The following is a 25378-nucleotide window of genomic DNA, read 5'->3' as shown; positions in this document are numbered from 1 at the left end:
AAAAAAAACAAACAAACTTGAAATTGAATTTAGGATTGTTAGCAAGCATTTTTGGCAAACAAATTTGTTAAATGACAGTCTAAATGGCAACACAGCACTGCTTTCATGCTTGGCTCACCCCCCAGCCTGCTGGTGCAACAGCTGCAGTAGAGGAGGAGATAGGTGGAAAACTGCAGGACCCCAAAATCCACCTCTTGGGGTGCAGAGTGGCAACAGCAGCAGCAAACCCTCAGGTCCAATCACACGCCAATAGGCACCACTGCCAGCCCAACGGACCATGGTGAAGTTAGCACAGCATCTGATCTCAGGGATGGGGCACCCATGGAGCCACAGCAGCTCATCCTGTCCTTTGCAGCTCCGCCTGGGGGAGAGATGCGCTCCCCAGCTAGGGTGACCAGATCCAGATGTCCTGATTTTATAGGGCCAGTGCCGATATTTGGGGCTTTGTCTTATATAGGCACCAGGAGCCTATATAAGAAAAAGACCCCAAAATTGGGACTGTCCCTATAAAAGTGGGACATCTGCTCACTCTACCCCAACCCCCTGTCCTGATTTTTTGCACATGCTATCTGGCTGTCCCCAACCCAGCCCTGTGCGACCATTCCAATCCTGGCTGCCTGCCAAGGAAGTGAGTTACTTTCACTTTCATTCCTCAGTAGGCAGCCAAGGAGGGGAGGGGGGAGAGAGGGGTGCTGCATGGGGGGAGGGAGAAAGGAGGGGATGCTCCGTGGGGCAGGGGGGAGAAGAATGGACATTATGGGGGACAACAAAGGATACTGCCAAAGCCACCAAGCCTGTCTCACCTCATGCTGGGGGAAAGAGTCAGACTCACAGGTGAGTTCCTTCCCTCATCCCTTCCCAGAGACCCCAGCAGCCAATCCCCTCCCTCAGACTGTGCTGTATTTGGCTCTCTCTAGGACCTAGCAGCCCTGCTCTTACATGCTCCACCGCTTCCCGTCTGGCTCCTGGCAGAGTGGTGCCCCCAAACCTAGTGGTGCCCTAGGCGGCTGCCTATGCTGCCTATGGCTAAGGACGGCCCTGCTCAAAAGTTCTAAATGGCTTCCACTCCGCCTGCTTGAGAGAGCCTGCCTCTTACCTTGTGTGACATCAGTGTGACTGTGAGTGGCATGGTTTTAGCTGGAGTGCCTGTGGTTTACAGCAAGGAAGCTGTTGACAGGGTTTTCTCCCTTTCTCTAGGCATGCTGAAAAGCTCATCTTTTAGGCAGGAATTTGGGAATCACTGAGGCACATGGGTGAGTAGAGGATTCTAGGGCTACTGGCGGATGGGGATTTTTTGTTTCCTTCTATAGAAAGACACAGAGCATCTGGCTGGGTGGGTTCTGTTGCTGATTTTCTATATTCTTAAAATGGTTTTCTGCTGCATCTTATTGTCATGTATTGTATTTCAAATATTTTGTTATGGCAATCAGAATCTGGGATAAAGCTTTTTTGTGTCTTTTAAATTGAAATAAATAAAATAAAATAACATTCTCCTTCAGTGATAAATTCCTGTTTTTTTAAAAGGCATTTAGAAAGGACTCATAGGCACTGGTTTAAAATCTTAAAAGTAGAGGCTATGTTACTTTGCTGTTCTTGACCCATATATTTACATTGCTGATGAGAGGAGATATTTCTGAGATTCAGGTGTTCATTGGGTCAAAGATACTGGTACTTTTCCAAGTGTGTTGTTACTTTTTCACTGTCAGAAGTGTTACAGTCCATATCGAAGGCAACCTGCTATTCTGGGAAGTGTCCGGAATTGTGAAATAAGTCTAATCTGTCTGACTGTGGTCTTTAGATGCCCTGTAAAGCATTGTGATTCCTGTAGGCCTGTGTTTTGGAGATGAGAATTAAGACCTGCTGTCCATTTACAGTGGAATTGAATGGCCCATGCATGGGGTTAAATTCTGTCACCCTTTTTGAGCAAACCTCCCCTTTGAAGTATCTTTAACTTGCAGCCTAGTAAGACCACAGCCCAAGGTGTATTGCTGCAGGCCAGGAAAGTACACAGGAACCACATGGCTATTTCTGCCTTTGAGGTCATGATTTCATTTTGTAGCTACCAAATGTAATCATTGTGATAAAGTTCCTCCTCTGCCTTGGTGAGTCCTGTGCTTATTGGTGGATTTGCTTGCCTCATTGATTCATGGCAGCCCTCAGTTTGGCCACTTTTGGCCAGTGGCTCAAACCTGCCATTCAGTCAGCTAACCTCATCACTGGCCAGCATGGGGAAAAGGAGGAGAATAATCCCCACAGTCTCTGCTGGCCCCCTTTGGTGGGACCCACAGTCCAGGTCAACTCCTCTTATATCAAATAGGGAGTTGGGGGTTGAGGGGAACCCGGGCCCACCCTCTACTCTGGGTTCCGGCCCAGGGCCCTGTGGATAGCAGCTGTCTACATCATCTCCTGTATCAGTTGCATGACAGCTACAACTCCCTGGGCTACTTCCCCAGGGCCTCCTCCCAACACCTACTTTATCCTCACCACAGGACCTTCCTCCTGATGTCTGATAACGCTTGTACTTCTCAGTCCTCCAGCAGTACGCCTTCTCACTCTCAGCTTCTTGCTCCCAGCTCCTTGCATGCACCTCACTAACTGAGGTGAGGTCCTGACTCTGCTTAGCTTGTGAGGCCTATCACAGATCCAAGTGATATTGTTGCACAGCAATGCTTCACACCATTTTGTTTGGATACAGTCAAAATGGGTTTCTGAGACTTCTAAAGCATAACAATCTTTTTGTTTTGTTTGGGTTTGCTTAGGCTTATTGTGAGTATAGTCAGGTAGAGATTTCCCACAGGAATTCACTGAGAGGCCCAATAAGCAATTAAAAGAGGGGGAGAAGCAACTCTTTGCCTTAGTTAACTTTTTGCCATGAAGTGAGCCAGTTTATATCAGACTTCAGTCACATTCAGTTTTGGTTGCTGTTATAAAGCAAGAGCACTAGAGGAGGAAGCACCACCAGCACAGTGCACTCCTCTGCTGTAACGCATAAGCAGTTAAAACAGGGGTCATGGTGCCTGTGATAATCACACTGAAATCCTTCCTGACCTCAGTCTTCAAAGCAAAGTGATTTTCATTTTGGCGCATGTGGAATTTTTTCCTCAAGGTTGAACTCAGACACTTTCAATGTGCTTCATCCCCCCACAGATGTTGCCTGTGGATATGTAATCAGTGCTCTGCAGAGAGAACACCTGTGCCTGCATGTTGAGCCAAACCATTTGGGAATGCTTATTATTGTACAATGATTGCGATTGGCTCGTTTAGATTCAAGTCTCTTCATCAACAGGCATCTTTAATAATGTTAAATGTGAGTTAAAATAGCCAAAGTTAAATCTGTTTCTGTGCTACTCTCTCACATCAGACTGCAAACCTCCAACGCCACCCTGAAGGAAGACTTTGATTTCCTGGTTCACCAAGGTCTCAGGATAATGGTGTGCAGATGAAATTAAAAAACATGAAATGACCACACCAGAATTGATGCTAACATTTCCCAGGAAAGAGAGAAATACAAAAGTTTCTGAATCTGCTCACAAATTCCAAGAGACATGAGGAAGGAAGGAGTGTATTTTCTGGGTGGCACGGAAAGTAATTTACATTGGCAAAATGTGTAGGGTCCTTTTTCACTAGTTTGGTTAAAGATGGAGAACTAATGTGAGTAGTCAGTGTATGAGAACTGGTGACCGAAGATTTCAAAGGATGTGCCTACAGTTAGGCAGCGATGGGCAGATTTTCAAAGGTATTTGGGCACCTAAAGATGCAGATAGGCACCTAGTAGGATTTTCAAACATATCTAACAGAGGTTAGACACTTGACTCTCATTGAAGTCAATGGGAGTTAGGCACCTAAGCAGGTCAGGAGCTTTTGAAAAGCCCACTAAGCACCTATCTGCATCTTTAGGCACCGATGTACCTTTGAAAATTGGACCCTTAGGGCCACAGCCTGCAAGATGCTGAGTGCTTCCAAAGAGTGCTGCCTGCCATCAGCTCTCATTAGCTTTAACAGGAGCTGAGCATGCTCCCTCTGAAGTCCTCAGTATCTGCAGAACTGTGGCCTTAAACCCATTTCCAGACAACTAAATACATGTTGAGATTTATAGACTTGCTGAGCCTCAGTAGCCCCTCTTCATTTCAGCACCTCTGACAACTAAGGCACTTAGGTAAGCCCTCCCTTTTGACGTGTCTCTTTGGTATTACATCACTACAATAAAATTCAGTTTTGACCTTTTTGTTCCCAACAAGCTATTTGCTTAAAGGGAAAATGTTCTCCTTTAAATAGCAGTCATTAATATGGGTGTCCTAAAGGCTAATATGAGTGCAGTGAATTCTTTTCTTTGTTCTTTATTGTTTGTTTCACCTGCTGTGAAGTTTGGTGGTCAGAGAACTACATAGTTCTAGTAGCAGATTGGTAACTGCATACTTTAAAATACTGATTTGTATTGGTTTGGTTGGTCAGAAAGGGGAAAAACAACCAGGAGGTGATAAAAACATCAAGGCTATAAACTTCATGGAAGCTTTCCGACAAACATGGAATTTTTATTAATTCTTTAAATGCAAATAGCAAGGCAATGTATGCACGTTCCATACCTCCTGCAGAGTGCCTGGTAGGAACTTACCATTAGTCCTCCAGAACCATAGCATGGTCCAGAGCACAAGGAGCTCAATTCTGCTCTCAGCTACCTGGATGCAAGTCCAGATGAACTCCATCAAAGCTATTATAATTATTAGAACTAGTCCAGATTCACTCCCATGTAAGTGAGAACAGAAACGGGATCTGGCTGCTTCCTGCCTCCAGACAGTTTGGGTTTTTGAATGATGAGAAAATGCTTCCAACTCTTGCACTGCAAACTTTCTAGATGCTACATTGGACGCATAAAATGCTTTGAGGATTTGGAACTGGAATCAATGGGAGTTACAGCAGTTCAACATCTCTCAGGATCAGGTGCCGAATGTTTAAACTGTTCAATACAAACTTCTTCGAGGTTATTATGTCACAGCACTGGAAAGATATTTTTTCCTAAATGTGCTCATAGTGATAATATGGGCATTGTTAATATACTTACCTCTACTATTAACACTGAGATTGCTTAAAATTGTATAGGTTAATACAGTGGTTCTTAACCTCTTCCATATCAGTATCCCCTCCATTCTACCTGGGACCTACCCCCTGTTTAGCTATAACCTTCTGAAAGTCATGGGCCCCAGGCTGAGAACCTCATGGCTAACATTGTTACCTTGAATTGTACCCAGAAATGAAACTGGAAGCCACAGGTGTAACATGCTCACAACAGGAAATGCTCCATTACAAATGGGCAGCTGCATTTTGCTCCAGCTGAGGTTTCTGATGGTCTTAAGGCTAGCTCCATGTAGAGCACATGTCAGTAATCCAGACCTGAGGTGACTTTTGTGTGGACTACTTTAGGAAGGTCAGCATCAGAGGGAAAAGGTCATACCATTCTGGTCAAGTATCAGTGATATAAACGTGTCTTTCTCACAAGCTGCTACCATAACATCCGGAAGTTGCTGAAGATCCAAGAGGACTCCCAGGTTTTGGACCTAAGTAACTAAAGTCAGGCTGAGGGTTTTATTGACTGTTTAATTTTTTTGTTTGTGGCATCAGTATACGTACTTCTGAGTAATCAGTCTTTTTTCACTGCATAATATATGGGACAAAGTCAGAGTGGCTTTTACTGCATGCCTCTTACATTTTACAAAAATATTTTGTTTGCCAATATTTAGCACAATGACATACTGTTGTAATTTGTTCCCAGTGCTTAATAAAGTAATCTTTGTTATAAGAGAATACCAAGGAAAAAAATAACATTAAGGGACATTAGATATGTCAAAAAATAACATCTATGGTTTTTTTCATAGATGAGAAAAGGTCAGATTAATTAACTGAATTCCTGGGACTCACACAGTGTGATTTGGAGTATGATGGAAAGCTATGTAACCTATGGGGAATGTGCAGCAACACAGCAATAGGCTAATTAGAAAACACACAAATGGTGTATTGTCTGGGTATTAATACCTGAAGGTCATTTCTTGGTTTATGATGGGTAACAGAATTGATTAAGGTGGATTACTTGGCAGGAATCTTTGTCCTATGAATTATGTTAAGTTTAAGCTAATTGACCAATTCATTTCCCTGACTTGGACAAAAGGAATGGTCTTTAATATGCCTTTATTGCCATTATTATTGTGGTGTTTACCCAAGAGGTGCTGAGGAGAGGAGTGGACCTGAGGTCAATGCTCAGCTGCCTGATGGTCATGAGAATAAAATCACTGAGCCACAGCTAGTAGGATCCAGCGTGTGTCTGTTTTTAGGATTTAATACATGACTGTGCACAAACAATGGACCAGCCTTCACATTTTTAGTGGCATCTACACAGATAGAAAGATTGTCATTCACTCATTTTATAGGAGGTGAAAAAAAACCCAAAGCAAGAGAAGAAATAGGGAAGGAAAAATAATAGAATCCATCCTGGACTGTGCTTTGGCCAATGCTTTACAGATCTTTAAGCCTGATCCAAAGCCCACTAAAATCAATGGAACGACTCCCACTGCTGTCAATAGACTTTGGATTTGGCCCTCAATTACCTGTTCAGCACTTAGCTACTAGGCTGCTAGGTACTATTGAAAAATATAAGGCTTATGGAGCAAAAAGGGCTTGAAAAAATATATCATATAATCTGTTGGAATGGGTAGGAGGTCAGGGAGGAAGGATGGTCTTATGTTTAGGGCACTGGAGTGGGAGTTGCGGGGTCCTACTCTTCCCACTGACTTCCTGAGTCACCTTTGACAAATCACATAAGCTCTCTGTGCCATTTCTCCCACCTTGTGTATTTAGATCAGACCTTCTTTGGGGAATGGACTGTCTGTTACTATGTGATGGAATAGCACCTAGCGCAACAGAGCAGCAATCTTAGCTGGGCCGCTAGACTCTACTGTCAGACAAATAATAATGAGGCTGTTGCATCAGCATAGTGATGTCACAGAGTCACTGTGATTTACCTGTAAAGCCCATCAGCAAACATACTCATAAGCCATGTTTTTCATAACTGCACCTCAGTTAGAAAACAATGCAATTTTATTTTGCATTGTGCCTTCATACACACTGTGTCTCCAAATACTTTACAGCGATAAATAAAGCTACAATGGTAAAATCAAAAATAATAGCAGAGAACAAAACAAGTTAGAAGGCAAAGAAAAAATGATCTAAGTTGATCTAAGTTTTTGAGCTAGAAAGTGGACAGATACCAGAAGGCTGTTTAATATGGCAAGACCTGCAGAGATAAAGACACTTGCACAAAAATTTTTTATTTGATGTATTCATTTTCTTCATATTTGATACCATTTTAACTTTTTTTTTAACAAATAATATTGCAGATAATATTGCAGATTATGAAATGAAGATGAGTGAGAGTTTGTTTTTCCCAGTGGTCATGTTTCTGTGTGCCAGGATAATGTACAGAATACGTTTGACTTTTTCCATCTCATGGATGGTGCAGTTTATATGATAGGCAGAGTACACACATAGTGTATATGATCCATCAAGCATTAAAGTATTTTCAGGGATTAAGTTCATATACTGTTTGAGAAAGTGTCCTTACTGTTGAGTAATTCTGATTCCTGTACTTTGGAATGCAGTGTGACTTCCCTAAGGGCTGAAAGCAAGAATGGAATTTTGTATTATTGTAACTTATTATTTTCTTATACCTAAGCAGGTGAGACTTCCAGAGCTGCTGTGACTTGACTGGGATGCAGTCGTTTGTGGTGATCAACCCATGGTTGCTCCATGGGTTAAACTGGCATGTAACAATACCTGTCTAACACATGAGTGTCCAACAAAGCTGTCATAAATCTTTAAGCTCAGAAGTAAAATTAATAGGAATTGCATAGAGCAAGACCTTGTCAGTTTCATAATAGGTCTGTGGGTAGAAAAATTCTAGTGGTTTCCTTCAGGCATTTGGCAACCTAGCAGTTGGCGCTTTGTGGCCATTATCCAATTATAAATGCTTTTTGCTCAAAAGAATTTGGTGGTTATTGCTTTTAACATGCCCAAGTTAAACAGTCACTAGCACAGAGTAAAGGTGAACAATAGACTGCATGGTGATAATGATATAATACTTGGCATCTACACAGTTCTCATCTGCAGATCTCAAAGCACTTTACAAAGGTGGATAAACCTTATTCTCCCCATTTTGTAGTAAGGGAAACTGAGAAACAGTAACGATATAATCTCTGGAAATTATAGACCGGGTACGTTTGACCAAGCAAATATTTGGCTGGTAGCCCAAGTGAGTTCCAGTATTCCAAAGTCAGGGAGAGATGCAGCAGGGCTTAAAGTCTACAGCACTGGACTGAGAGGCAGGAGACCTTGATTTTTGTTCCCTCTCTGCCACAGAACTGCGTGTGACCTTGGATAGGTCACTTCATCTCTCTGTGATTTCGTCTTTCCCTGCGTAAAGTGGGATGATACTACTTGAAGTACTGCTTGTAGGGATGGGGTGTATCTGGGCAGGGGGGGCACTGGGCATGGGGGAGGAAGGGCAGTGTGGCGCGGGCCCACCTCCAAGTGGAAGGGTCATGTCTGCAGCACAGAGCCAGGTGGGCCAGTGTGCATCTGGCGGCTGCTGGTTTGTAAACAGTGCCCTCGTACTGGGCTGGGTGGAGTGGGAGTCGCCCCTGCTGCACTATGCCCCATTGCTCCCAGCCAGCCCCTAGCTCTGGGGACTGGCCCCCCCTTCCTCTGTGCCACGCCCCATTGCCCCCCATGGGGACTCACAAATATGTTTGCGACAGGCCCACAAAAGGTTAATCCACAGAAGGGAATACTGCCTTCCTTTGGAAAGTGTATACAGAAACTAAGTAGTATTAAGGTTTATGTATGGTATAGAGATACATTTTTGGTTGTGTGTCCTTATTCTGTTTAAATCAGATGGGTCTGATTCTGATTTCACTTATGTCAGTATAAATCAGGGGCAATTCCACTGAGGTCAGTAGACGTACTTGGATGTAAAACCAGTGTGTGACCAAGATCCAGCCCAATAGTTTTACTGGATGCATGTTTTTATCTCAGCTAGGACTAAATAAAAAATAAAAGCTGACAGAATAGCCAACCATCCCATCTTCTCCCAGTTTTTGAAGCAAAATCAAATTTAAACTTTTTCAGAGTGCTGAAATGTTCAGCTGACTTTATCAGGGTGTGAGTGGGGTAGCCTAACTTCCTGTTTCCATCTGTGACCAGAACTGGAAATGCTCCAATGCCCAGCAAGTCAGACTGCTCTCACAGTGTTTCTGGATGCAAATATTTTTTTGTGGAGCATCAAAATCAAGGCTCCTAAATGAATAAGTAGGTCTAATTATAAATGTAAGACATGAGAAACAAGCAATTAGTCATGGGAAAAAGTGAATTTCAAAGGAGTTGGGCTCTTACCTGCCACTGAAACCCAATGGGAGCTAAGTGCCTAAATCACTTGGGCACAGAGTTGCCCAGAGTATTCAGGGGGCCCGGGGTAAAGCAATTTTGGGGACCCCTTCCATAAATAGAGTTGCAATACTATAGAATACTGTATTCTTATGGGGGCCCCTGCAGGGCCTGGGGCCTGGGGCAAATTGCCCCACTTGCCCCTCACCCCCTCTGGGCAGCCCTGCTTGGGCATATTTGAAAATCTCATGTGATGAGTTTCTCCTTAAGTCTAAAATGTTTACATTAGTGAGGAAAGACGCATGTGAGGGTTTGACAGGTGAACTCTGGCACAAGCAACTGGTATGAGAATCACTTTTATTCTTTATTAGAAAACAGGACAAACCTGAAACAATGGCTTCACGCTCACCTACTGATGTGTGTCTCTTCCTTAGATGTGTATATGTGCTGGATCTCTCATGCACTAGCTTTACACCCATATGGGCCAGATCCTTCGCCCTGCTCTGTCCCTTTTGTGTCACTCTGCAGCCCCTGGTGTCAAAGGCATGTTGGCATTATGGCAGGGCAGGAGGTCAGGCTGGACTGCTGCTGAACTCCAGTTATCTCCATCTCCTCTAAACAGCCCTTGAGAGCTAGTTCTGCCCAGTCAAGTTAGTGCAGCCCCACGTTGTGCTGCACGGGGGTGGGAGGGGCAAGATAAGCATTCGGCTGCTTAAGGAATGTGTGGGGCCCAAAACAAAACAGCTGGGGGAGCGGGAGGAGCCCTCCCTTATAACCTGTAGTGAGGTTTAGGTACTTACCTGGGATGCAGAAGTCATCCCCCCAAGTCTAATGCAGAGAAGGGATTTGAATAGGGAGTTGCCACCTCTCAGGTGTACTCAAAGGCCACCTACTGTGTCAGGCCTTACATGCAGCTTAGGGCGGATGAACACCTATCTTCCCCGGTCTGTGAGTAGCTCTGGGGTTTAAGCAGGAGAGAGGCACCCACACGCCTAGAAGGAGGCAGCAGTGTGCATGCGCTGAGGAAAGAAATGGTTACTTACCTTCTCTTAACTGTTGTTCTTCAAGACGTGTTGTTCATGTCCATTCCAATCAGGTATGTGCACGCTACATGCATGGCAGTCAGAAACTTTTCTCTTAGCAGCACCTTTCGGGTTGGCCCGGGCGCCCCCTGGAGTAGTGCCTTCATGGCGCTCAATATAGAACCCTGCTGACCCGCCACCCCCTCAGTTCCTTCTTGCCAGCTACTCTGACAGAGGGGTAGGAGGGTGGGTATTGGAATGGACATGAACAACACATCTCGAAGAACAACAGTTACGAGAAGATGAGTAACCATTTTTTCTTCTCTGAGTGCTTGTTCATGTCCATTCCAATCAGGTGACTCACAAGCCCAAGTTCAGGAGGTGGGGTCGGAGTTGTCTGTTGATTGGAGCACTGCTCTTCCAGAGGCCACGTTGTCTCTGGCCTGCTGGATGATCACATAGTGCGTTGTGAAAGTGTGTATGGAGGACCATGTCGCTGCTCTGCAGATTTCCTGGGTGGGAACCTGTGCCAGGAATGCCGTTGAAGAGGTCGAGCTCTGGTGGAGTGCGCAGTTATCAGGGGAACAGGCACACCTGCCAGATTGTAGCACTCTTGGATGCAGGACGTGATCCATGATGAAATTCGTTGAGAGGAGACTGGAAGACCCTTCATTCTGTCTGCCACTGCCACAAACAGTTGAATGGACTTCTGGAACGGTCTTTCAATGTAGAAGGCTAGTGCTCTGCGAACGTCCAACAAGTGAGGCTTCTGCTCCCTGGCACTGGAGTGCAGCTTAGGATAGAACACTGGGAAGAAGATGTCCTGGTTGATGTGAAACTGGGACACAACCTTCGGGAGGAAAGCGGGATCAGGTCTGAGCTGAACGTTGTCCTTATAGAACACTATGTAAGGAGGCTCTGATGCTAGGACCTTGAGCTCAGACACCCTCCTGGCTAAGGTTATTGCTACCAGAAACACCACCTTGTATGAGAGATAGAGCAGGGAGCACATCGCCAGTGGTTCAAAGGGCAGACCCAGGAATCTGGAAAGGACCAAGCTGAGGTCCCAAGCCAGGACAGGCTGTCGGACATGTGGGTATAGCCTGTCGAGACCTTTCAGGAAACAGCTGACCATAGGGTTGGCAAAGACTGACTGGCCCTCTGTGCCTGAGTGGAAGGCCAAGATGGTAGCCAAGTGGACCCTCACTGACGACATGGACAATCTCTGCTGCTTGAGATGGGGATGGTAGTCCAGTATAAGCGGTACGGAGCTGAGTGTCAGGGACAAACTGTGCTGCACAGACCAGATTGAAAATCTCTTCCACTTGGCAAGGGGTAGGTGACCCTCACGGAAGGTTTCCTACTGCCAATGAGGACTTGTCTAACTGGGTCTGAGCAGGAGAGCTCCATTGGGTTCAGCCATGGAGTTTCTACACCATGAGGTGCAGCGACTTGAGATTTGGGTGTTGGAGAGGGCTGTGATCCTGTGTTAGTAAGTCCGAGAAGGGCGACAAGGTGACTGGAGCTTTCATGGACATTTCCAGGAGTCATGTGTACCAGTGCTGGTGGAGCTAGGCTGGCGCTATCAATATGACCGAGGCTTGCTCCCTCCGTCCCTTGAGGAGCACATTGTGGATGCGAGAGACAGGTGGAAATGCATCTGGGGAGGTATGATGCTTGCAGATGTATTGAATGCTCTACACAGACATTCCACAGCGTGAGGGCTTCCTGGCACAGGAGAGAGGCGCGTGCACCTAAGTTCCCTGTAAGCTGCGTGGAGGCATGTCCACGCAGCAGCCTATTTAGTGCCATGCATGTGCTTAGGGAACCTGCTCGGGGACCTGCTGTGACTGGTGGAGGGGCACCCCTCCCCCAACCCCCCACCTATCCTGGCTCCCAACCTGCCACAGGAGGGGCGCCCTTTCCCAGCCCCAACTCACCCTGCAGCTCAGACCCAGTTGTGACCAGATCGTGTGCCCAGGGCAGTGTGGCCGGAGTGGCACGGACCCACGTGTGGCCGGATCGGACCCCGGTGTGGCCCGCCCCTGGCACGGACCTGCTGGGGTTAGGGGAGGGGCGGCTATCCTGCAGCCCCAGCCCCAGAGCTCCCGCAGCAGGGACAGGCACCTCTCCTCCACCAGCCCAGGTGCTGCTGCAGGGAAAGAGCATTGGGTGGGGGGAGTCCTTTCTCCTTGCCTTAGCACCGAAACACCCTCCTTCACCCCAAGGCCCTTATCCCTGGCCCCACCCCAGAGCCTGCACCCCCAGCTGGAGCCTGCACCCCCTGCACCCAACCCTCTGGTCTTGCCCTGAGCCACTCATCCCTGGCCTCACCCAGAGCCCGCATCACCAGCCACAGCCCTCACATCCTTGCACCCCAACCCTCTGCCCCAGCCCTGAGCCCCCTCCCACAAGAATTCCTCAGCCCCACCACATGAATTTTGTTATGTGTACCAATATGAAGGTGATGTGTGACACATCACCTCCATCTCGGTGCACATAACAAAATTCATTCTGCACACGGGTGGGAAAAATTAGAGGGAACACTGGTGTGCACACCCCTGTTTGTTGATATAAAACTGCCATGGTGTTGTCTGTCATAACTGATACACATCTCCCTGCCAAGTGGGCTTGGAAAGTCTAGTATGCCAGGCAGACTGCACTCAGCTCTCAGTCGTTGATGTGGAGAGCGAGTTCCGCCTGAGACCAGAGGCCTTGTGTCCTGAGGTCTCCCAGATGTGCTCCCCAGCCCAAGGCTGATGCGTCTGTCACTAGAGAGAAAGAGACGGCTGAGGGCTGGTGAAGGGGACCCCTGCACACACTACCTGTGAGTTGAGCCACCACAAGAGTGAGTTGAGTACCAGGCGAGGCAGGGTTACTATCTTGTCCAAGCTGTTCCGAACTGGCCGTTACACTAACATTAGCCATGACTGAAGAGGTCGAAGTCTGAGTCTGGCATGCTGTACTACGTAGGTACAAGCCACCATGTGTCCCAGGAGTTTCAGGCAATTCCTTGCTGTGGTGCTGGGGAACTGCCTGAGACCTTTTATGATGTTGCTGAGAGACCAAACCCTTGCTTCCGGGAGGTATGCCCAGCTTGTGTTGAGTCCAGCACTGCCCCTATAACTCTCCTTTGAACCTGGGACAGTGTTGATTTCTCCTTGTTCAGAAGGAGGCCCAGTTTGTTGAACATTGTTCTTATGAAGTTGACTTGTGCCTCCACTTGAGACCTGGAGCGGCCCTTGGTGAGCCAGTCACCAAGGTACGGGAACACCTGTGTCTGTTGCTGGCACAGGAACGCAGCCACGACTGCTATGCACTTAGTAAACACTTAGGTGCCGTCGACAGGCCGAATATGAGGACTGTGAACTGGTAGTGGGTGTTGTTCACCACAAACCTGAGGTATTTTCTGTGGGACAGAATTATTGCTATGTGAAAGTATGCATCCTTTAAATTGAGGGCGGCATACCAGTGTCCTGGATGATGGAGGCCAAAGAGACCATGTGGAACTTGAGCTTCTTCATCAACTTGTTGAGTTCTCACAGGTCTAGGATGTGCTCGAGTCCTCCTTTGGCTTTCGTTATTAGGAAGTATTCTGCTCCCAATGAACCTCTTCTATTGCCCCTAGCGATAGGAGCAAGTGCAGCTCTTGTACAAGGAGTTGCTTGTGAGAGGGGTCCCTGAAGAGGGATGGGGAAGGGGGGTGGAAGGTCAGGAGGGCATTGGAATGGTGTATCCCCTCTCTACCATGCAGAGCACTCAGCGGTCCGAGGTGATACAGGACCATGCTCGGTAGAAAGGGGACAGTCGGGACGAAAAGGTAAGACAGGGTAGATCCAGTTCTTGTCCTGGTGCACCATCCTTGACCACACCCTCAAAAGGCCAGTCTGGGCTGGAAGGCGGTTTGGGCTAGCTCATGCATGGTTGGTGCCGGAGCACTGAGCACTGATGACGAGGTGCCGTGTGTGGATTCTGCTGATCCTGTGTCAGATGGAAGAGTTCAGGTCACTCTTTGGCATAATCTTTCCATAGTCCTTGCAGTTTGAACCCCTCCCCAGGGACTGGGGCATACTCTGGTGCTAGGGGAATGTTGGTGAGGGGAACCCCCGAAATGAAACTTATGACCTAACTACTAATACTAAACTAACACTAATAAACTACTGAGAACTAACTCTAAACACTAAGAGTGGACACTGTTCAAACATGTTTGCAAAGCAAGAGCAACAGGTTGTTACAGCTAACCGTCACCGGCGGTAAGAAGGAACTGAGGGGGTGGCAGATTGGCAGGGCTCTCTACTGAGCACCATGAAGGCACGACTCCAGGGGGCGCCCAGGCCAACCCGACAGATGCTACTAGGGGAAAAGTTTCTGGCTGCCGTGCACCTGTGCGCACCTGATTGGAATGGACATGAACAACCACCCAAAGAAGAAAAACCTAGACACCTAGGGAACTCTTCTTGATCGAGCTTAGGCCCTGAGTGAGTTTAGGCATGTATAGGGTTTGGAGGGAATTTTGTTGATCACAGTGGAGTCAAAACTGGAACTTGGGCACCTAAATGTAAGTACCTTTGTGGATTTCCAACTTTAGCATCTCTGTGCCTCAGTTCCCCATCTGTAAAATGGTACTACACTACCTCACAGGGGTCATATGCAGATAAAGATAAATGATTGGGATGTGCTCAAATTTTACATTAATGGGGGCTACATAAGCACCTTAGGTAGAGGATCTGTCCGTAGTTACTCCTAATTCACACCAATGAGAGGAGAATCAGAGCCTATGAATGGCAGCTATGTATAATTTTTCTACACCTGCATATTTGAAAGATGTAAGTTTACAATACCTCTGGCATTGACCCATATAGAGATGATACATGAGCATCGTGAATACACACTGAGCAGGGCGATGGAGGCAGCAAGCTTTATCTACCAGTCTTTTAAACATCAGAACTTGTCAGTCTAGTGAACAGTTATTTTATCTTGATCTCTACCTTGGCTGTGTGGTGTTGAAACACACAGTGAGTCCCAAGCCCTGGGCTGGAAGGGGCTAGCTGGTTTTTGTGCCTGATGCATTTGATCTCCAAGTGAAAGGTGAGGGCTGCATTCTTACACATGCACACAGCTAATTGATTCATGGAGCTCGCATTGATTCTCAGTTTCAGAAAATATTTCCCCACCTCTCTCCATCAAGAGTTGATGTGTAAAGTGATGACTTTTGGCAGCAAGACTTCCAAAATGAAGAGAACTGATTTAAAATTCTGGCCTTGTACTTAAGAAATAAATGTGCTTAAGAATTAAATATGTACACTGAGCGTCCACTTGAGGAAGAAAATACTGTAAATATGGGTGCAACATGTAGGGTTGGAATAATGTCATAGTTTGTGGAGAAGAAACTATTACTGATGTGAGGCAGCGGAGCTCAGGGTCAAACAGGCCACTAGGGATTGCTGCCTTCCTAATTATGTTTTCTGCCTGTTCTACTGGAATATTGAGAAAGTATCCAAGAAAATACTGGAAATGGCTTAAACTATGGGTTGCTGCAAAGCAGGTACAGTGCGGTATTTCTCTGTTTACATGTGTGAACTGAGCCTAACAACACATCTGTGAAATGACCAAGGATCATTATTATATAGATGGGCACTTAAGTGATGGAGAGGTAGAACAAGGCAGTTGTCCAAAGTCACACAGCATGTTAGTGGCAGAGGTGGGACAAGAAAACAGAAATCTTGGTGCTTTCATCTTTAGATCATGGTAATATTTTCAATATGTCATGATGTTTTTTCCATATATAGTATATCTTTCGGCCTGTTTTTCTCAGGGCAGCCCTCCCTTTCCTGGAAGCAATTAAGTGCATTCATAAATATTTTCATGCTGAACTGTGGGAAAGAAGCTGTGAGTAGCTTTGACCTCTGGGCAAGGTTAGATTTTAGAACGTATTGTCATTGAAAAATCAACACACCAGAAGAGAAACCCTAGAGACTGCCGTTGTCCTTAGCGGCTTATCAGCTGCTGTGGGAGCAGCCACTGGACATTTTTGAGATTTTTTTAAACTAGCTACTGTTGATATGGAAGTAAATAGGATAACTAAAAATAAATGATTTAAAAAATACACTGTAGGTATTTGTTCCAAAGTTATATTTCTCCAGACCCAGCCTGGATTTATATTTAGACAGTTTTGTAGTGCCAAATGTTCCGTCATTTTCAGAAACATGGTCACATCCCAGAAGAATTAGCCCACTAATGTAATTATATGAAAATATGCCTGTAATTTTCCATTGCAAATGGCAGATCATGTTCCTCCACTGTGAGTGATGGGTCATTGGAACAAGAATCATGTTTATTTGAGAAGCTCACCCAGTGGGATCAATCCTGAGCCCTGTTGTGGATTCTTTCCACAATTCCCATGGCACAAAGGGGCCATGGGGCTCGGACTGAACATCCAAATGGGTAATTCCTCAGGGGCAGAAGAGCTCCTTAGGTGATATAAAGCTGGTCTAGCTGCCCCATACCACTCCCTTTCAGTCCTGGTGTACAGAGCATGCTGGGAGGAGGAAGGGACATGGCCAGAACACACTGTCCTCTTGCAATCACCAGCTGACCGTCAGACCCTTGGGGGCTGTTGAATGGGGGACATATTTCAGAGCAGTCCCAAGGCTGGGCTAAAGTAGGCTAGGGGTTGAACTGGTTCCTGGTTGTGCTCAGGATCAGGGCACTACCGCAGGCTCTTTTGTGGCTCCCCTCCTCTGCTGTGCCCAACAAACACAGGGTGCAGCAGAGGCTGGAGCCCAGTACATGAAGCCAGTGCTACACACATGCCTCCCTCACTAATAAAACTTGCACTGTTCTATAGCTGAGGGCAGGGGTCAGCAACCTTTCAAACAGCTGAGACAGACACGTGGTTTGATCTTGCACATCTTGAAGTCAATCATTTTCAAGCTCCGTCGCGGATGTCCCGATTTTTTGGCAAAACTGGGCATTCATTCCCATTTGTTTGCTCTTGCCAACTGATCATTGTTGTCAAGAATAAATGGGACAAAATGCCCAGTTTTGCCAAAAAAGGGGGGGAAGAACATTCAGGGGCAATCAGCAATGACAGGTACCGGGCCTTGGGTTGTCAGCCCCAGCCTCTGGCAGCAGAGCTCTGGCCAGCCTTGCACCGGGGGTAGGAGGGGCTTAGGCAAGCCCCACGCAGGGGGGGGAGGGATTTGGGCTATCAGCTATGGGCAGTGGGGCTCAGGCTTCAGCTCCAGCCCCAGGTGGTGGGGCTCAGTCTGTCAACCTCAGACCTGAGTGGTGGAGCTCAGGCCAGCCCTGCGCCAAGGGCTGGGAGGGGGTCAGGCCAGCCCTGATCAGTGTCCTGTTTTCCTTTTGGGAAATATGGTCACCCTAAGTCAATGGGAGTTTTGCTAATGGCTTCGGTGGGAGCAGGGCTGGGCTCACAATGGGGAAGAGCCACTGGACTTTTACTACGGCAGTAAGGATAGCTAACCGAAGTGGGGGCACAAAGCCACAGGCCATTACTGGGAACCTCCAGGATCTCCAAAGCATGGAAGTCACTATGGCCACTCTGCTACTCTTTAAGGAATGGGCACTCCTGTCTATGGCCAGTCAACACCTTTGGCTTGTGCAGAGGGGATGCAGTTTTGTGGACCCATGTTCTCTCGACTCCTTGTATTCACAAGCACCAGGAGTGCAGTCGTGGCTGGTGCCTATTGATGAGGCACAAGGAGAAGGAGGCTCCATGCTGGATTTAAACAGGTGACCTCCAAGGGAAATGTTCTGTAAACCACTAACAATTTCCTGAGCCACCCAGTCACCTAATACTTACCATTCCAATGGGATGATAGGACAGAAGCAGCCAAGTTGAGTGGAGAATAGATGTGAAAGCACATTGGGCAGGATGTCATAGTAATGAGAAAGGAAGGTGGGAGCTGGGAGGGGAAATGGAGGCTGGGGGTAGAAGTAGAAACATTTGTAGTTCTTTCAAAAGCCTAGTCCAATCAACAAAGATCCAGAGACTGAAGATATTCTGGACCTGCAGAAAAGCTCCATGTAAGCTCAAAAACATATCTCACTCAGCAACAGAAGCTGACCAATAGAAGATATTCCCTCACCCACCTTGTCTCTCGGGGACCTTTATATGCATTTTACAGAAATTCTGTGCTATAACTGATGTGTGTGCAAATATTAAGGAAGAAGTAGGCACAGGGAAAGCTAATTATCTTCCCTAAAAAATAAATTCTGCCCTGCCGTCATGAGTGGACTGCCTCAATCACAGGCCCAGATAACACACTGCAAGCAGACCTTTCTCTTCCCATAGCAGATTCTGCCTCTCCAGCTCATTCTAATTCACTTTAGAGATTTAAGCAGGCTGGCTAGTGAAGACTCACAATGCTGTACCACTACTACGTAAATATAGTCATTAGTTACTGGATACCCTTACTGAAATGTTGTGCTTTTCCTTAAGCATAAAAATGGATTTCAAAGGATAAAAGAGATCTGACCATCAGCCTCACCTGCTCTGAAGCCACAGCCTTCCTCTGCAGGTGCTGTCAAGTTGCTTATTGGCATAGTTGTCTCCAGACTAACTAATAAGACTTACAAGAGCTGGTTTGATTGTCATTTGCAATAGTGCCCCGTTTACTGCGACCAAAGACCTTGAGCCACTATGAACACAGCAATCTGCACTGTGTTTAAGTAAGTCTCTGTGCATAAACTAGGCCAGTTCATTCTATATTGATCTGGGGGTGGAGGTAGTCTCTGCACATATATCTCTCCTGCCTCTGCGGAAGAGAAGGTTCAATAAACTCTGTGGCTCTGACTGTTGGTCCCTGTTTTGGACTATGTGGTCAGCTCTGTGCAGGAAGGGGACAGGCCAAGGAAAATTATATCATTCCCCCACCAATGCTCAGAGAATCTGCAGAAAATCTAACATAGTTTGGGGCTCTGTACTTTTCCTTTGGAGCCGGAATGGAGTTTCATGGGCAAGAGAGCCACAAGGGTGAAGAGAGCTCTAGAGTTGGTGTGGAGTCCCTGTATGTCTGCATGGATCTTCCCCCACTCAAAGATCCATGCAGATCTCCCTGGGGTCCGGAAGCTAAAACTTCTACTTCTTCCACAGTGGGGCAAACCCAGTCTCACAAGCGTAGAATATGGTCTCTCCTGACCCCAGTCCTCTATGTTTTTCCATTAGGGAAGAACTGGAAGGAGAGAAATCAGTGCCACGGTGAGATAATTAACCCCTTGGTTACTGATTAACAGAGCACACCCAGGATGTGCATATCTAAGAGTATGTGTTACCTATAGAGTAGTTCACCACTTGTGCCTTCTGGCCATTCCTTTTCAGCACTTGTGAATTATTTTACTTTTGTTTTGTTTTGTTAGCTGTAGGCCTTTCGGTTTGGTTTTAATTTCCCACAGCATCCTCCCTTTTCAGTTTCAAATGAAAGCTGGAGGGACAATGGATTAGCATGGATTAGCAATGGATTAGCATGATTTGGATCATCATTGGCCTGATATTCATGTGTAGCCACTCTGCTTTTCTGTGAGTACCAGATTCTGGTTAAGTCTAAAGACATTAAGGATGAAATCACCCCTGTTCAAAGGGCCTACCTTTGAGACCCTCAAAATAGGACAAAAAAGTGAATTACCTAGTCCTTAGGCCTCGTGCTGATTCTTTGCACAAGGGCTGAGTTTCTTCACAGAGAATAAAATTCTGCTGTACAATGGCTTTCTTTTTTCCTTGCATTGTGGGTGTCAGAACAATATTACCAGAGATGTAAATGGGAGTGAGCGATGAGGCTGCTGAAATCATATCATATTTATTACATACATGAGATATAAAAACAAATTACCAAAATAGTATAATTTTTGTGAGCCAACACGACCCTGAAAGAGAAATACATTTGTGAAGCAGATTGGCAGACTTGGAATTTTTATGGCATTGCAGTGCCTCCTATTTTTTCCCCTCATGCTCATGAACAGAATTCACTCTGTGTACTGAAGTTTAAAGATGGGTTACAGAAAAGGTATAATCTAGTGATGGGAATGGCAATAGCTGTGATATGTCCCATAAATTGGTGGTAAACTGGAAAACGACCATATGTACTGTAAATAAAAACACAGGGGAAATGAAATTGAAGGTTCCGTTTTAAATACTAACATCAAAAATAAAATAAGCTCTAGGTCTGCCATGAATTACGGGGCTGTGATATGTGAAACAGAGTTCTTTTCACTTAACAAGTCCATCTCTTTGTCCGCAGGCAGAGTTCTTATCCTCTGGCAATTGCATTCTTGTTTTCTATGTTGTTTGTGAAGTCTCATTATAGTCAATACCCATCGGGTTCAAACTCCGGTCTGAAATTGGGACTTCAGTGCAAGTACATTATCTTTCAGATTGCATCCTTGGATTCTCTGAGAGGTCAGTGCCAAGACCAAAGAGGACTATTCCCTTTATACCATTAATGTTGTCCACATTTAGGGGTCTTCAGGAGTGCTTCTCTTTTAATAGGTTGTTTGTAGGCCAACTTCACCCCCTTTTGTCTCCAACAAAATTAAACTTGCCACACATGAAGCAGCAGGTAGTAAAGTGCTTTATACAATGAAATATTTACATTTGGATAGGATCCGTTTTAACACTTTGTGGACAAAACTTCACACATGCTGCACCTCTTTAGTAAAACGACATTGCTGACAAAGGGCTGGATTTGGCTCTTAGTTATGCCCGTGTAAAAACAGTCATTCCACTGACTTCAGCAGGTTCAACATGGTATAAGTGAAAAGACAATTTTGCCCTAACTTAAATTCTACACATTCCTTTAAAAGCATGCAATGCACAACTGTTTTTGATGATGGCACATCCTAATCAGACCTTGTGCTATTACAGAGTAATTGCAAATGACGTGTTGCCAACAGAGTTCTCCCACTGATACAAACAATATCGCCAGTTCTACAGAAAACTGTTAGAAGTAGTGGGCCAAAATCTGATCTCAGGGTCTGGCTATACTGCAGTCATGGGATGTGACCACAGCTTGAGCTGATGTACCCAAATTGGCTTTAATCTCACTAGCTCAGGTACTGGAGCAGTGACACCACAGCAGTGCAGGCTTCAGTGTCGTTAGCCCTGCAAAGCCAGGGTTGCAGACAGGTTTGCACAGCCTGTGCTGAAGCATGAGCTGCTGCAGCTTCACTGCTCCAGGATCCAAGCTATGGGGATTAAAGCTAGTTTTGTACTTTGGCCTGAGCCCCAATCACTCGTAATGACTGCAGTCAAGACATACACTCAACCATTGTACAGCAGTGTAAATACAGGGAACTCCCTCAACTTCACTGAAGTTAGTCAGGATTTACACTGGCGTAACTGGAAGCAATTTTTTTGTCCATCCTCTTTAGTTTATGGGCATGATTTTCCTCTCATTTATGCCAATTTTATAGTGGTGTAACTTCACTGACTTCCGTGGAGTTACTTCAGAATTACATTTAGGTATGTGAGACGAGAATCAGACCCTACATTTTTTAAATGTAACATTGGCTCATATGAGCATCCTTCCAAAGAAGATCCAGGAGAGTACATGAACATTGACCAGGAAGGGTTAAACTAGACAGAGCCTATGAATTGGAACACCACGCTACACCTTGGGAACTATTTTCTTACATTCCAGTTTTCATTTCAGAGGTCTTCAGTCTGCGAAGTTTGCATTTTGTGCATAAAGAAATGTCCTACCTGTTCGTGCACTTCTAGTTGCAGTCTCTTTTTAAAATCTCCAAGACTTTTCTTCCAAGAGCTGATTTCCACTGGTGGACAAAACTTTTCATATTGACTATCAGTTTCCCAGTCCGTACTTCCTCATGCCCTGCTACAAGGTATTCCAAGCCTGTAAATCATCAAAGCGGTCAATGTTTGTATAGCAGAATGCTTTAAAAGGTATCTACACTGAAAGTTAATATAAGTAGATATTCTGAAGAAAAAAACCCTACGTTTGTGTAGAAATCCTGTATATATAGAGAGATGCATCAAAGTTAGCCCTGTGGCCCAACTGACAGTGAGATCTGCATGAGATGATGTTGTCAAGCTCTGAATCTGGTGGTGACTCACTCTATATAGACAAGTGGCATGTGGGAAGAGCTGTGGAGACAGAGGAGGAGAGGGCGCTGGGTAAAAGGTGCTCATTTTCATATCCTCTGTTTACAGACTTAATAGAAGTTGCTGGGTTAAATTCACTCCTGCGCAGCCAGCATAAGGTTTATGCATCATTCAGACCCCACTTAAATCCTCAGATTAGGGCACAGGTGGGGCATAAATGATCCACAGGCCTCATAGACTTTAAGGTCAGAAGGGACCATTATGATCATCTAGTCTGACCTTCTGCACAATGCAGGTTGACCTTCTTCTGCACAGGGGCAGATTTCATTCCTGTTCAGCCCCAGTTGTCCATGCAAAGTTGGCACGGCATGTGTATAACTTGTCTATCTGTGTGTGTGTGTGTGTGTACGTACATGTCATAAGGGTGGCACTAAAGGGGAAGATCATGTAAATATTTCCACAACATTATTTTTAGCTCTAGGGTTAAAAGTGAATTAAGGCTCATAATGTAAACAGATTAGAATAATGTAACCTAGCAAAGCAGTTGTTCTCACTGATACTGAATTTATCTAAAGAGTTTTAGATATTTAAAAATATATGATCTGCTGCAGATCAGTAAGGCAAGTTTCATATATATTCCTATCCTGTCATGGAAATCTACAGCTGCAGGTTAAATGCCTGTAGGAACACAATTAGCTATGAGACACTCCAATGAGGCAATGGGGCTATTAGAAGAACTGGAATGAGCACCTGGAGGGTGCCTGAGGGCTTGCATTCAAACCAAAACATGCTTCATTAAATTCTGCCTCACCCAGACATTTCAGAGATATGTTAGCAGCGTCCTTCAAAAATCTTGCCTGAATTCTAGATGCTTTCACAATCCTGTGAAAAGCAGTGACACAGAATCCTGGTACATGGCTCCATCACATGCTTTTGATGCCACAGGCCTGATTCTCAACTCACTAGATTTTACACAGGTGTAACTCTGTTCACTGCAGTGGATTTGCTTAATTTATAACAGATTACTGGCACTGGCACTGATTCAAGAAGGTGCTTAAGCATGTGCCTGACTTTAAACACGGGAGCAGTTCCATCGAAGTCAGTGCGATGACTCACATGCTTCAAGTTAGGCACATGCTTTCTGAGTACCTTGTTGAGTCAGGGCCAGTGGGGATCAGAATGAGGCCCTAGATGTTTCATATAAGGCTGCAAGTTATATGAAGAAACACTGGGCCAGATCCTGAGGGCACACAGGAATCTGAAAGCTGTCCTAGAAGGGCAGCTGAGGATCCTTCTGGAGTCAGGGGATGGTGATGATGATGATGATTTATATTATGATAGCACCCACAGGCACCAGCCAAGCTCAGGACCTCATTGTGCTAGGGGCTGTACAAACACAGAGTAAAGGACAACCACAGCTACTGTAAATATGGCATAATGGCCTCTGCACTAGACTCTTCCGGCTCCCTGAGCATGGTAGGGAGTGTTCCAAAGGTAGCATGTCAGGGATGTGGGTGCTCTAACTTGTCCTAGCCAGCCTAATGATCTGGACAAGAGAAAGCTGGCTTGGAGCCATCTTTGCCACCTATAACTCCCTACGCACAGCTGAGGATTTAGCCCAATGTAGGCAGTATTTTGTTTAACAGGAGAAGGCTATTTTAAAAGTATCAACTCCACAAGTAAAGGGGATACAGATATTTATATAATTTGATACAATTTACTATCTGGTACATCTGAGTTTTTGGGCACACACAGTCATCTTTCTTTAAGGTAAACACAGGATACATATTATAGTATGGCTATTTGCAGAGCACTCACTATGGCTCTATCAACATTTCTGTTCGAAACATCAGTTTTCAAAGGATCATAAAATCTCCCTACAGGAGGCAGCTTGGCATGAATGAAGCTCTGAGTATGGGAGCAAGCCTTTTTTTAATTAGCAGTTGATGTTGTAGACTTGCTTTTTTAAAAATGCTGCTGAACTGTCTTTATGGAAGTGCAAAAATAAAACGAAAAAGCTTCCTTAGATGTCTCATTCTGTTCTTCAAGGTTGTGAATTTCATCTCAAATTCCTTGCTTTCAGTTGTGAGGAACTCTCTGTTCTTTTCCTATGTTTGGCAGAGCTGCGATTAGGAAGTGGAGTCTGTTTCCTTGAAGGTGATTGAGACCCTTAAATCTTTTGTGTTTACTGTCTTCTTAGTTCACTTTTGTGTGTGTGTTGGCAATATTCCTTGTAGGAACTCAGCGAGCTTATCATCTGAGCAACAGGGTGGTGCGATTTGATGAGTGTTTTTAGATTTTCTGGCTGAAAACTCTAAGATCCAAGCTGTTGCTCTGTATTGCTGGGACAGAATGAAAACATATTTTTACATTATTTTGCTCTTTGATCTCTTTCATGTTTTAGGAGATGTTGTTATCTGAGAAGTTATGTGTGAGGAAATAATTTCATGTCTGCTTTGACTTTTTGTCCCACTGTTCATGGTTTTTATTGATCTGAAGGTTATAGTTCCTATGCTAAGAGAAGAGTAAATGGGTCATTTAACTTACAAATACCTTACCGCCAACTGGCCAAAAATTAATTAATTAAATTGGGTTCTTTTTTACTTGCCTTCTAGTTTTTGAGTGTGAACAGTGCACTTGGTTCATGTTTTCAAGCTTCTCTTTATGACCATGAGGGCTAGAAATGTACTATTTTTTAAAAGAAAGCTGAGATTCTTTTGCAATCACAGGACTCCAGGAGCTGGGGCATTAAGAAAAACATCAGCTATCACAAGACTACAAATAAAAGTTATCACTTGATCCAGTGATGAGCTCCATGGAAGAAGATCCTGGTGCCTGCAGCAGAGCTCTG

General features: G+C 45.3%; 1 protein-coding gene and 1 long non-coding RNA gene across 3 annotated transcripts in view; one reads left to right on the top strand and one right to left on the bottom strand.

Annotated features, from left to right (window-relative positions):
- Positions 1-733: 733 nt before the first annotated feature.
- On the top strand, positions 734-24045 carry LOC115644322. The gene is made up of 3 exons (XR_003998473.1): positions 734-838; positions 21879-21882; positions 24034-24045. It is a non-coding gene; the product is annotated as an uncharacterized LOC115644322 (long non-coding RNA).
- NTN4 (netrin 4) overlaps positions 20265-25378 on the bottom strand; it is a 95038-nt gene continuing 89924 nt past the window's right edge. For both annotated transcript variants that reach the window (XM_030548515.1, XM_030548514.1), the window contains one exon: positions 20265-22318. In XM_030548515.1, coding sequence (XP_030404375.1) covers positions 22182-22318 — 137 coding nt within the window. In that variant the 3' untranslated portion in view covers positions 20265-22181. The remainder of the gene's footprint in view (positions 22319-25378) is intronic.

The sequence above is a fragment of the Gopherus evgoodei genome, chromosome 1 (genome assembly GCF_007399415.2).
Source record: "Gopherus evgoodei ecotype Sinaloan lineage chromosome 1, rGopEvg1_v1.p, whole genome shotgun sequence".
Taxonomy (NCBI): domain Eukaryota; kingdom Metazoa; phylum Chordata; order Testudines; family Testudinidae; genus Gopherus; species Gopherus evgoodei.
This window is presented reverse-complemented; position numbering and strand designations above follow the sequence as displayed.